We start from the raw sequence: 14,458 nt of genomic DNA on the forward strand, positions 1-14,458 counted from the left end.
CATAAATTTCTAGCAAGAAAAATTAATCAGACATAGATTCGTCTATAATGTCGGAAGGTGGTGTGCGCAAGGCATATCTATTCCAGTCTATTTAAAGGGTAATGTCCTGCCAAATACTAAATTGCATGGGACTCACGGATAATCCGTGTGCTATGACTATTGTTATTTTTACGGGATTCACGATACAGCCGGGAAATTTGACTACTTTGGCGCGGATTAAAATTGACAATTTGAGGCCCATTATAGTGGTTTTGGGGATAAAAACACGAATTACTGAAATTTATAAAATATCATTTTTCTTATTACTGAACCGAATTTAATGAAATTTACATGGACATTTAAGTTATGAAATACAGAAAAACATGAGAGGCATTTTATGCGTAAAATCTGACAGTTACCTCAATAACTCAAAAATTTACAAAAAGATGATGCAATACCTGCATTTACACTACAGATAAAATAAGGCCCGTATGTCAATTTGTGACAGACTTTTGTGTACTTTTCAAATATCTCTTGTAAGTCATAAATGATACAAACATCAAAATGTAACAGCTGTTACTAGACAGCATGCTGGAATCTTACCAGCAGTAAAAGAAGATTATCAAGTTAAAAATAAAGAGATGGATGATTCTGTACCAAATATAAAATTTTCATTTTACACTTGAGCCATCAAACTTAAGATGACTTATGTAGGAATTATTTCAAATCCTTCCTGTCTGAATTTACAAAAAATCAGTCTCTACAAACATTCATTAAAGGACCTCTAACAATTTTAATATGAATTTGCCTAAGAGTTTCACGCAGAAATTCTGTAAGTTGTATCATAACATCTGGCCATTATAACTATATTTTAGATTAAAAAAATATTTTTGTAAAAATCAGTGATTAACTTCTCACTTCTGACGACAATGGATTTAATGTTATTGCAGAACAAGAATATTTCAAAAAGTAACATTCCCTCACCATCCGCCCAAACTTAACATTTTTTTTGTATGCTTGGTAATATATGAGTAAACACTTAAACTATAAAGCTTGTGGAGTTTATTGAATCATCTGAAATCATATAATTACACTTGCTTCTAAAATGAATACAAATATATGCTATTTGGAAAAATTATGTGTGATTTTTCGTAATTCTGCAAAATAGGCATAAATCATACAAAACTGTAAGAGATCTTTATCATCCCCTATCAAGCAATATGAAAGCCTTCAGTCTATAACACTGCCTTCGCCATTTTTTCTCTAAATCTTTCTGCATCCTTCTCCCCACGTTTAAGTTCCAACACATTCCACATGTCTTGGCAACTGGAAGGTATTCATCGTCACAGTTAATAAAATTCACCTCAAATCTTTTGTCAAAGCCGAGGGGAGGCTTCTTTGAGGCACCTGTCCAGAAGCTTAAAACGTGCTCCAGTGTTAGCCCGGTTTCCCACTGTAAATTATAAAAAAATAAATGGTTCACCTAAATGTTGATCAAAGTCTTCATTTTCGTGGAATCATCTAAACAGATATCAGCCAGTAACAAAACTAATGTAATAATTTGAAATGTACTCCAGATTTTTTGTTAAAATTCCATTCAGTCCTTTAAGACTTAATTTTTATAATATTGCTCAGGTCACAAGAAAATATGCCTACCACAGCAAATCAATTCCAATACAACTTACGATAGTAGTTCTATTTGCTAATATTGAACGTAAAAATATTGTGTTATTGAGATAGTAGCTGATCTAGATGACTATCAAACTTAACATTGATTTACTTATGAAACATCTTTTCCAGAAGTATAATTGAGATGAAAGAGAAAGGTACTCTAGTTATCCAGCAGACACTGTCAATTTTAGCAATTTGTTTAAAGTCAAGGACCTCAACTTTGGAAAAGTCTAAAATGATAAGTCATTACACTTTGTTTAAATTTTAGAGTGAAACATCTTCAGCATGAATATTCTTGAGTTTAAAGAAAGATTACTAAATCTATTCAATGGACACTCAATTTTGACTAACTCAAGGGTCATCACTATGGAGATATTTGTCCTGTTTGACTGAATATCAAACAGCAAAAAAAAACAAAGAAAAATATCAAACAGGGAATGCCACGCACCAAAAGCGCAGCCTCCTCAAAACGAACCCCCAGCACGCAAACGCCAAGCAAAGCCATTAACGGGATTAGACCCTACAGCATGATATATCTTTCCTTGAACAACATGCAATGATCAGAGATTGAGGAATGGTTAAAAACTGAGCACTTTTCAAGGACCACAGGGGAATGTAAAGCAAATCATATAGCAAAGATTATTGACAACCATTTTTGTAAGAAGTAATGATAAACAATTTGAAAAGTCATTCATTACCTTCACTATCCATGATGAAACACTCTAGACAATATACTGTGTCCTGTTCTAACAATCTTTGATTTGAACCTTCTGGGCTAAAATTTATCTCATACAGACTGCGAAATGACTCAAAAATCAACTGTTCAGTAATATTTACAAACATCTTTTTCATAACCTCCGGCTGTCTCATAACTGTCTGAAACAAACAACCAACCAACGGAATCCATACCATCCCTGAACTGTGTCAGTTCACTCTGGACCCTGCAAAAATATGGTGAAAGTAAGAGCAACATCTGAATGCCACAGTTCTTTCAAAGCATTGTCTAAGGTAGTTCTATACATTCAGAAGAACTTTTTTCCACAATATGGAATTAAACCCTGATTTTTTATAACTTAACATACATATAAAATTAGGCAAATAATAAAAATAGGGTCGTATGTTTTATGTTTTGCTAGACTCATTTAAAATATTTAGACCTAACGCAGTTTGTCATAATTGGAGTCCATTGCAAAATGCAAATTTTGTTAATATTTTCACTAACATAATTATTTCCACTATGTTGATTTTAATGTTTCAACATAATATCATATCATTAAAGAGACAGAAACGTTGCCGTTAAAATGAAGATACTCACAGATTATCATTAAGTCATAGAACACTTTTTGTTTCCGTTTAACCGAGTCCTGGCGTTATTCTATGTTATTTGGATAAATGATATTACGCCATCATTTCTGGTTTATCAAACATGCAGAACTAACTTAAAGACTTAACTTTTTTTATACTGTACTGAATGATAACACTTAAAACAGGACATAAATGAGCACTGATATGCTGCAATATGAAGGCATCACGTAGATCTGTGCAGCTGCAGCATATAAAATCTGCAGCATATAAAACACCAGGAATGAAATTTGACTTCAGTGCAGCACATCCTGGCAGCATCTGATTTCACATTCAGTAAAATATTCAAAAGTTGTTTTGGTCAGGATGTAGAAAAACACTGGGCAGCATTCCGAGGCATTAAAGTTTATTTGGTGTTTCACTTCACAACAACGTTTCAGTCATGATACATATAGACAGGCTTAACCCCACTATGAGGTTAACCAGTACCAGATCACTGGATTTGCACTTAAGTCATATAAATGATGATCTCTTAGTTTTTCTTTCTAAGGCAATATGCAAGCAGTTACAAATAAAACAGGAGCAATGTGTAACTGAAGAATATTTAAGAGCTGATGCGAAACAACAACAACAAAAAACAGCCATCAATACATGATTAGACATTCACTGCACAGTAAGAATAAGACTGAAGTACATGAACTCCACATCATGGTTCTGTCTGCCTTTAGTAAATGTAAACATTACATTGAATAAAATAAAACATAAAATTTACTTGTACATCAACTCATTCGTTATAAGAGTCTTCAGGAATCTTTCTTTTTCAAGAAACTTTACGGTGTTTCCAAAGACACCAAGATCAAGATACCACTCAGCATCTTTGTTCAACACACTAGTAAGCTCACTTTGATTTTTGGATTCTTGTACCTGCAATGATTAAAAAGCATAATTATTTACACAGTTAAAGAACTTGCACATATAAAAGCTACATTTTCAGATGCTGCAAACTGCTGTTAAGGGCATTTATGGAGTACATATGGTGCTTTTTTGCAAAGAGAAAAATTGTCAGATTTACAAAATTTGTTGATTGTTAGCCACTGGTTTTCAGAAAAAACAAAGAATTGGTAAAAACCGAATGATGCTACCCGATGCATGTACTCGTCCCAATATGGGAAATAATTTATAACAAACAAAAAATATAAAAAAGAGAAAATTTAATAAAGGGAGATAACTTAAAAACTAGGTAAAACAGAGTTAATTTTCATTGATACTGCACGCACTTCCAATCAATGGCCGCTATCATTTAGTATAAAGTTTCAATAAAATGCCCTTAATGCTCAGACAAGCCTCATTTGATAAAGGGAGATAATTAAAAAAAACTTAGTAAGGTAGACATACACTGACGAGATAAAGAAACGCCTCATTCAAACTCGGTATACAATTTTTCGTTAACCGTGATTCAAAATTAGAAAAGAACAATTCCATTCGCAAATTAGATGCTTTACAAGAATTTATGGTCAATAAGAAATCATTTCATTGTCGCATTAAGCTTAAATCTTGAATTTTAATAGCCCAGTCGGAGAAATTGCATTAGAAAAATCAGTAGCGCGTGTGGCCACCTCTGCTAGCAACCACAGCAGCAAGGCGACGCCTCATAGAGCCGCACCAGTTGCGTAACAGATACCGTGGGATTCTGGCCCACTCCTGGTGCAGCGCTGCTACCAGTTCCCGGACGTTTGCTGGCTGGGGTTGACGTTGGCGTAACCGCCGTCCGAGATAATCCCACGCGTGTTCAATCGGATCGCGAACACTCCGGCCAAGGTAAAACATTAATGTTTCTAGCCTGTAGAAAGTCCCTGGTGACGCGTGCAACGTGAGGTCGCGCGTTGTCGTGCTGATAGACTAATCATTGACGTTGACGGAATAAAGGGACAACTACATGACGTAATATCTGGTCGATGTAACGCCTGGCTGTGAGATTACCTTGGCAAACGACCAGTTGGGACTTAAACCTATGGTTGATTGCTGCCCACACCATTACTCCACCTCCACCGTAACGATTGTGCTCCAAAACGCAATTGTTTGCGTAGCGTTCATGGCGTCGTCTATAGACACGGATACGTCCGTCGGCGTTCCACAAGTTGAAACGCGACTCGTCACTGAACACTACGTTCTGCCAACGCTGGCCGCGATGGTTGCGAGCCCAAATAAGACGTTGGTGACGGTGGCGTAACGTTAGAATTAGACCGCGGTAGGGCCTACTACAGCTAATTCCGCGTTCTCTGAGTCGATTTCTCACTGTATGTCGACTAATTGGACGTCGACGGTTACCTACAACTATACGTGACGTAGATTGCGCCGTCTCAAATCTGTCACGTAAATGACGTTGACGTATATAATTATCCTGTCGTATTGACGTTACACGCGGCCTACCTGAACGTGGTCTATCGATAGACGTTACCGTGTCTCTAACACGTCGAATAAGACGCACAATTGTCGAACGAGAGACGTTAAAACGTCTAGCAACTTGTTCCTGCGTTCGCCCACATTCAAGCATAGCCAAAACCTGAGCCCTCTCTTCAGAATTCAGCCTCGGCATTACGAAAACTAATGTTTTTTTCAGAGAATAGCTGAAAATATGGTTGTGTGTCGTATTACACATGTACACGTGCAAAAATCGTTCAATCAAACCACATGGTTTACATGCACGGACTGCACGAGGAAATCATGACCAGGTACATGAAGTGAACAAATGGCTGAATGAAATCGCGCGAGTTTTTGTTCACTGTGTTTGTCGGTCAGAGTACATGTAGATTTACTACATTTCACAACAATTAAAAGCGTTAGGAAAAAAATAACGCCAAATTTCAATGAGGCGTTTCTTTATCTCGTCAGTATATGATTTTATGACACTGCACTTTCTTCAATGGCCTCTTCGATTATGTGAAGTTTCAATCAAATGCTATTAACACTTTTCAAGTTATAGACCGGACTAAAGTGTGATGGACTGACAGAAGAATAGACAAAGCTGCAACTATAAGCTCACCCTTTGGGGAGCATTATAAATTAATGTTAGACCTACATTCAAATGAATTTGATCATAAATGAACTTGCATGGTAACACAGGTCACATTCTGTGATGTAATGCACTGCAACAGGTCTGGTCCATTTATGCACAGATCTTAACTGTAATCTGTATGTAAAATCATATCTGCTCAGATTCTACAAGTGTTTTTAACCCTTTGTCAAGAGCACCGCCTACAGGGTTCACCACTGTTATGAGAATCATCTTAGTGTGTTAAATCATCTTAGTGTGTTAAAAAAAATCGGAAAAAAAATGTTAATGCTTAGCTCTTTTAGTTCCTCAGAAATGGTCGACCTAAAATCAAGAAACCCCAATTTTTTATGTACAAATAGGACCATAATTTTGACAAAATGCATATCAGAGTTATGGTTATTGACCTATCAAGTTACGTCATAATGACAAACAAGTATGCAAAGTTTCAAAGCTGTAGCCCTTAAGGTTTTTGATCATCTATTTCATATATTAGCATAGTCCCAATCATGCTACCAAGTAAATGTTCTGGGTCATTTCCAAGTTACTGAGAAGAAGCAATTTTCATTGTTCATAACTCTGTGACCATGACCTTTGACCTATCATCTGTAAGCAATAGTAGTCTCCTTTCCAACCCCAATCATGCTACTAATTTTGAATGTTCTTTGTCAAGCGATTCTCAACTGACTGAGTGGGAAGCATTCGCTCTACCAACAAATGGATTGACTGTCATGACCGTTCCTTGAAGTGGGGCATAATCAGAAGTCAAAAGGCAGAGGAATGTTAAGTCAATGATAAACTAGAAATGTGTCCATGGGTCACAGATGCCTACTAGGTCAGAGGCCACAACTCCTACAATACTGAATGAATCCGAACCAGAAACCCCAGGTGCATCACTGCACATGCTGTCCAACATTCCTGTAAACTTTGGTGACTCTAGGTCAAATATTTTAGGAGCTATGTGCAACACAACATTAAAATGACTAATTTTTAACAAAGTCAGGGGCCATAACTCCTTCCTGACTGAATGAATCCGGACGCGAAACCCCAGGCGTACAACTGCACATGATGAAAAACATTCCTGTAAACGTTGGTGACTCTAGGTCAAATACTTTTGGAGATACGCACTACACAACATTAAAATGACCAATTTTTAACTAAGTCAGGGACCATAATTCCTACATGACTGAATGAACCGGACGTGAAACCCCAGGTGCACAACTTCACATGCTGACCAACATTCCTGTAAACTTTGGTGACTCTAGGTCAAATACTTTTGAAGCTATGCGTGACACAACATTAAAATGAATATTTTTACTAAGTCAGGGGCCATAACTCCTACAAGACTGGATGAATCCGGACGCGAAACCCCAGGTGCACCACTTCTCATGCTGACCAACATTCCTCTAAAGTTTTGTGACTCTACGTCAAATACTTTTGGAGCTAGGCTCGACACAACACTAAAATGACCAAATTTTACAAAGTCAGGGGCCATAACTACCACAAGTCTGAATGAATCCGGACGCGAAACCCCAGGTGCAGAACTACACATGCTGACCAACGTTCTTGTAAAGTTTTGTGACTCTACGTCAGATACTTTTGGAGCTAGGCGCAACACATTTTCGGAAGGACGGAAGGACAAAGGCAAATATATATGCCCCCAACCCCACAAAGTAGGGGCATAAAAAATGCTTCATTTGATTAATCCTTACATGCCCAATTTACAAGTATGTGAGTGAATTATTATAATATTTTTTTTTGTAAAATTCAGGATAATTGTAAAGATCTGATTCATATGCAATTGCTTTACCTGCTTTATACGATTTCTAACATCACCATCAAGAATACTCTCGTCATTAACTTCGTGTCAAAGTCTCGGCTGGTGATAAGTTTGTACAATAGAGGATTAAGAACAGGAAGACTTGAGCCTCCATGTCTCACACTGAAGGCTACTAGTTGACCTGCAGTAAAGTATCTGTTCTCGGAAACGTTTTGGATGTTATGACTGAACTGTTTATTTCCCTCAGGGCCAATCGGAATATAATCCTGCAAATCATGCATTAGTTCTTTGTGTATAAAGGAAGAAATATAAATTATACATTGCAAAGCCTGTATCTGGAAGCTAGCACTATTCAAAACTGGCAAATAGAGATAAAAACAAGAGCTGTCCGTAAGACAGCAAGCTCAACTTTTTCCAGTCTGACTCTAAATTAGAGTTTAGCCAGTAAAAGGGGCTTAACTCAATCAAATATATAGAGTGCATGATCAAGGGTGGAATGTCAAGGTTATGGTCAAATCTGCCCATTATATTTTGTGTCCAGAGCATAATTAAAAACTTAGAAAAGTTTTAACTTGGAATAACATAGAAGGGTTAGGCATTTTTTTGAAATTACTCATTTACATGCCATAAAAGTTATTTATTTTGCCTTTACTTCTTAGTTTACATATTGTGGATGAAATGAAGGCATTTTTTACTTCTGCCCCATGGTTACTTTTCAATGTAAAGAGCAAAATTTAAGAGTTTCACAGGGAATGGCCATAATTTTTCAGTGTTGAAGCCAAATTTCTGTCAAATTAAAACCTTTTACTTGAGTTTTCTCAAAACAATGTTTTCTGCAGTTTTACTTTGTGTATTATGATTGTTAACCAATACATTGAGGTTTCCATTATCAAACTTATTGGTACAATGAACTCTCTGCAATCATTTTGTAAAGTGGTTATCATTTTGAAATTTGCCTCTACTTGAGTTTGAAGAAATATCATAAATTATATAAACTTTCGGAAAAAAAAAAACGAAATAAAAAAGAACACACACACAAAAAAAAAAAAGAAAAAACAAAAAAAAAAAAAAACGACACGGTAAAATTTGTTTAAAAATTGCAACAAAATGCGAAACAATGTTAACTTTTAAAGACTGTATCATGTTAATGCATTTTTTTTTAAATATTTCTATTATGGGTCCACTAACTTAACAGTTCGTCAATATGTACCTGAGAAACTCTCTTCTTGGACCTCCATAATCCTCTCCAGGCTCTCCAGCATACACAACTTTTATTGGATGATCAAATCTAAATGTTGGTTTAGCAACGGCCTTTAATGTTCCAGACAACACCTTTCCCCTCTGCAGTAAAATTGCCTGGGGTGTACCTTCCTTTAAAGTAACTTGCATTCAATTGCTGAGAATATCTTCAAATGATTCTGCTGGTCTGAAATGGTTTTAAATATACAATGTATGCTGTATACAAGACTGTTTTGTCTAAGCTGTATCTATCCAATATGTAAGAATGCATACACGCAGTTCTGTAAAAACTTTAGAGTTCATTACTTGGATATGAAATAAAAAACAACAAATATTGTTTGTTACAATATCATGTAGTTCGATGATTAATAGTGTTATTCATCCAACAGCGTATGTCCTAAGATCTAGTGAGAGACTCCAGTCTGCACCATTTTTTCCCATTCTTCATTTGCCATGCAGATCAGTATTATGATATTGGCAGATACTGTTTATCAAAGCAAAGAAATTATATGTGTGTTTTATTATTATCATTATTATTATTGTTATTCTACATGAACTAAATGAAAATTAATTCAACACCACTGCCCACCTCATGGTCTAGTGGAGATCCCTGTTGAGCTAACTGCCAATCAACTAGCTACTATTACATGTTCACTCATGATAAGCAGCAGATAAGACAGTAGTTGTTTATTGGATTTTGGGAGAACACTTACATATATATAGTAGCAGATCTAAAACTTCAAGCTTGAAAAGCTGTCTCACTGAGGCAAATATAGCAGCTAAATTACTAAACAAGTTTCTTAATGCATATCAGTAATTTTCTAGACAAAACCAGATGAGTAGAAGAAGGCATAGATAAACTGAAACCAATATTTACATCTATGAATTGTAGAAAGCAATTTCCTAACCTGCTACTCTCCAGGCTAGCCCTTATAGCCATCTGTATGTCTTTATCCTCTTCATCACTATGATCTAATTCCTCTACTGACTGGTCATTTGAATCAAGTTCTTCTTCTAAGTTCACAACAGGCTGGTCAGTTGAAGACCTGGCTTGATCAGTGTGGTTTTTCTGTTCATTATCTGAACTTTTACATTGTCTTTGCTACAAATAGATTTGCATTTTATCTGTTTTATCACAATGTATCATCTAAAGTAGAGTTTGGGAAAGGGACTAGAAGTGATATATTTTGCACATTGGCAAGAAAAATATCTTACTGAAATTTCAGACATTCAGATTTTTGCACATCATAAAGTCTTTATAAAAACTTCTACTACAGGATGAAGTCGAGTGTTACTGTTTTGGAAGTAACAAGGCTCTGATAAGTTACCCCATACAGTTATCCAAAAGCTGGATATCCCAGCTGAACCTACAGCCAGGATAGATTCCTTTTATTGCATGAGACGGGCAGGACAATCACTATATGCCTACTGCATAAGTAGATACCGGCGGCATAAAAACAGTCAACCTCTCAAAAAATTAAGTATTTTTAATATATGTCCATTGGCCAGTACTATACAATTGATTTCACTTTATGTAACTTAAAGCTTATACATACTAGGCTCAAAAGTTTCCGTCGTGAAAAAACAATGGGGAAGGGAAGGCAAATCTCACAATGACTGTCATTAGAATCCTGTGATGTTGACTCAGCAGCCTGTGTATAGCTTTCCTAGTAAAAGATGAATATGTTGAGGTTTTAAATATACAGTGTATCAAGGTATATATCATTGTAAACTTATCTGGTCGGCTCGAGTTGAAAGTCCTTGTAAAAACTGCTGCTCATTTATGAGACATTAACAGTAAAATTAATACAATAAAAGTATAAAATAAAAGACACTACAAAATGCGTCATATTTTGGTAGTATAATAAGCCTGCCTGAGTGTTTAAAAAAGGTAGTAATTCTACAAATGTTCTACACAGTATGTTTCCCATTTCATTTTATACATTTTGTTTCTGCCTTCGTCATGTGTACGTCCGTCTGTCCGTCTTCATATAGCCTGATCTAGCTTCTCAAAATCCTCTGCTAGGATTTAAACGGAACCTCACAGAAAATATGAAGCCTTTTTGTGCGCATCCTTGTTTTTTTTTTTTTTTTTTTTTTTTTTTTTTTTTTTTTGTGGAGTCAGGGTCCCTTTAATGTAGTTTTTGAATGAAATTTGTCCGAACTTCTTTATAATTAGCGGGATTTGAAAACAATTTCTTGGGAATGATCCGTACAAATTCTAGCTGAGAATGTATTACGAGGTTCATATTTAAATGATCTTGTATTGAGTAATGGGCCTTTGATTGTCATACATAAAGTCTATGAAGATTTTTTTTCTGTAATTCATCTCCAAATTTCATTGAAGCCTAAGCGATTATTTTTTTCTGTAATTCATCTCCAAATTTCATTGAAGCCTAAGCGATCATTTTGGGAACGCCATCAACACCAGTGGAATTGGGAAAATGCTCTTGAAAATTGTTTTACCTGAAAAAATTTGCAAATAAACAAAATCTATGTAAAGATATTAATGGACTGCATTTCAGTAATTGTTCAACAGTATAACTGTTGTTTTAATGACCAAAATATACATACAAATTAGCAAAACTATTTTAAACCGGCAAAATTCCTAAAAGGTAACACTAATTTGGGAATGCTAAATTCAGAATTGGGGAAAAATACTTTTTTTGCTTTGGGATTACCTCCTTTTACTGGATGGAGATTTATTGGGTAAAAAGCCCTGCTTGAAATTTTTGTAAACGCTTCATTTCAAAATTCTAGTCCAGATTTCAATGATAGTAGGAAGTGCTTGGTATAAAGCTTTGTTGAGCATATCACTGGCACATCCACTCGAAATATTGTTTGCGGAGTTATTACTCCTAAAATCATTTTTTAATAAAATGAGTAGCAAACCTAGGTACGGGTCCTGCCGCTAAACAATTTTTCACTGATATATGATCCTTAACTTTTACACTAAAGTTCACATAACAAGATTAAAGACTTTCACATGACACCGTTAATTAATTTCATAGTATTCAGTTACAAAATTTACATTATTTATTTTACATCGTTTTTTAGAAACTTAATGTAAATGTAAACTGTAATTTATATACATTTCTTTCCGCTATTGTGAAAAGGTAAATAGTAATACATAATCAGTTTTGCATGAAAGTAATGCTCTGGGCCTGTATTCATAAAGCACCTTAGGATATAAGTAAGGAATTTTTCCCCTCAACTAAATTCTCTTTAGGGAAGTAATTCCTTAAAATTCTTATTCATAAAACACCTTAAGTTTTTCCTTAGGCAAGAATATCTTTAAACTCAAATTTTCTCCTTAGGCAAAAGTTATGCATTTAAGGAAAATCTTAATATCGCAACTACGGAATCCCGGACATCCCTAGCTCTCAAGATAGTAACAGTGACGTCACTCGCGTGACCAAAATGGTGGATTGACTCAGCTTCCTGCTCGGATGCAGCGGAAATTTTCATTTCCTAACAATAAGCGGAGAAGTATAGACAGCGAGGTTTGCGGTTATGGTATGATATGAAGCTGAATTTTATATTGCTCATGATTTAGTTTCATTTGCATACCTTGTTCGTCGACCTTGCCCATCACGACCACATTTATGTTCAAAAATAGAAAACGAAAGTACGGTTTGACGGCACACTGCGAAAAAAGAGTTAATATACGGGAGTGTACGGGATCCCGTATATTACCCGTATACGGGAAGAAATACGGGAAAACTAAAATACGGGCGTGTACGGGGCTCGTATACTTAAAGTCCGTGTACTAATAAAATACGGATTTCCGTATACTATGAAATACGGAATTCTTAGTATACGATACCCCGTATATTATTGAAATACGGGAAATTATAAAAAGGGTTATTCTGATCGTATACAACACCGTATATTCCCGTATATGTCTGGTGTACGGGAATACATAAATCCGTATATTACGAAAATACGGGACGTATATTTCCCGTATATGTTTCATATACAACCCCGTATATTTCCCGTATATTCAGGATATACGGGATATGTATAGTTCGTATATTTCGAAAATACAGGGATTAAATTTCCCGTATATTCTTCGTATACAACTCCGTATATTTCCCGTATATGCCGGAAATACGGGATTTAAATAATTTGTATATTTCGAAAATACGGGACGTATATGTCCCGTATATGCTTGGTATACAACTCCGTATTATTCCCGTATATGCCAGAAATACGGGATTTAAATAATTTGTATATTTTGAAAATACGGGACTTATATTTCCCGTATATTCTTTGTATACAACTTCGTATATTTCCCGTATATTCTGGATATACGGGATATGTATTGATTGTATATTTCGAAAATACAGGGATTAAATTTCCCGTATATTCTTCGTATACAATTCCGTATATTTTCTGTAATGTAATTAAATATGGCTGACAGCAAGACCTGTTTTATTGTCCGGGCATAATTTTTTGCGAAAATAAACAATTTATGTGGTCGATCGTTGTTTTTAAGTGATGGAATATGTGGCTTATGGATATTTGTGTATGTCTGCATACCATTTTGGAAATTTGGAACTGGAAAAATGGAAGTAAATACGGATTTTGCAGTGCGTACTCAAAATAGATTTGAAATTCTCAGTGAGCGGGGAAATTCTTCAGAGACAAAAGTGAACTACAGAACTGATATGGAAGTTTCTAGGCAAGATTTTGTTAATAGTTCGATTGATAAGAAGTTGACTTGTATGTTTGATGAACTCAGATCTATCAAGAATGAGCAAATTTTGTGTAACCATGGTATTGCAGCTTTTGAGAAAACGCTCACGGGTATGGACAATAAATTATGTCAGGTCATTCAGATAACAAATGTCCAAACTGATTTCATAAAAAACTTTAGCGTATCGGTCTATAGATGTTGAGGCCAGGTCTCGACGCAATAACCTTGTATTCAGAGGATTCTTGGAAAATCGAGGTGAGAACTGTTTCCAATTAATCAGGGACTTCATGGATAATCACCTAGATATTGACCCCACGCATATTTACCTTGCACGTGCGCATCGATTGGGTAGACCAGATACCAGAAAACATATACAGAAAAGACCTATAATCGTAAATTTCAGGGACTATTGTGACACGGAGCTGATCATGAGTAAAGTCAGAATGTTAAAAGGTACCAATTTTTCAGTTGATTTCGATTTACCGAAAGAGATTCAAGAGGCCCGAGCACGGTTATGGCCTGAATATAAAAGGCTAAAACATGATGCACCAAAGTCCAAAACACAGATTGTTTATCCTGCAAAACTCATCCAGGATGGACGCCTCGTGAGAGATGAACTTCCTGACTGGAATAAATATACTAGTGTGAGCAGGCTGGCACAGATCAGCAAAGTGGATGAAAGCATTAACCAGTCTACCGTTGAACATTTACATAGGAGCACAGAAGTATCTAACCT

The 14,458-nt window shown here is 35.7% G+C and overlaps 1 protein-coding gene across 1 annotated transcript; it reads right to left on the bottom strand.

The window, feature by feature from the left end:
- Positions 1–1,180: 1,180 nt before the first annotated feature.
- LOC128555431 (uncharacterized) lies at positions 1,181–9,173 on the bottom strand. The gene is made up of 5 exons (XM_053537708.1): positions 8,995–9,173; positions 7,966–8,050; positions 3,725–3,876; positions 2,492–2,591; positions 1,181–1,432 (listed from the first exon to the last, which is right to left on the bottom strand). Exons 1-5 carry the CDS (start codon positions 9,171–9,173, stop codon positions 1,181–1,183), a joined length of 768 nt encoding a protein of 255 aa, XP_053393683.1.
- Between the last annotated feature and the right edge of the window lie 5,285 nt (positions 9,174–14,458).

This window comes from Mercenaria mercenaria, chromosome 3 (genome assembly GCF_021730395.1).
Source record: "Mercenaria mercenaria strain notata chromosome 3, MADL_Memer_1, whole genome shotgun sequence".
In the NCBI taxonomy this organism is placed as follows: domain Eukaryota; kingdom Metazoa; phylum Mollusca; class Bivalvia; order Venerida; family Veneridae; genus Mercenaria; species Mercenaria mercenaria.

Coding starts and splice junctions, on each gene's coding strand:
- LOC128555431 (XM_053537708.1), bottom strand. CDS start 9,173: ATGCAAGTTACTTTAAAGGAAGGTACACCCCAGGCAATTTTACTGCAG. Junction 2,592..3,724: donor ACGAATGAGTTGATGTACAA/GTAAATTTTATG, acceptor ATATTTTTGCAG/GGTCCAGAGTGAACTGACAC. Junction 1,433..2,491: donor CCGGAGGTTATGAAAAAGAT/GTTTGTAAATAT, acceptor TATAATTTACAG/TGGGAAACCGGGCTAACACT.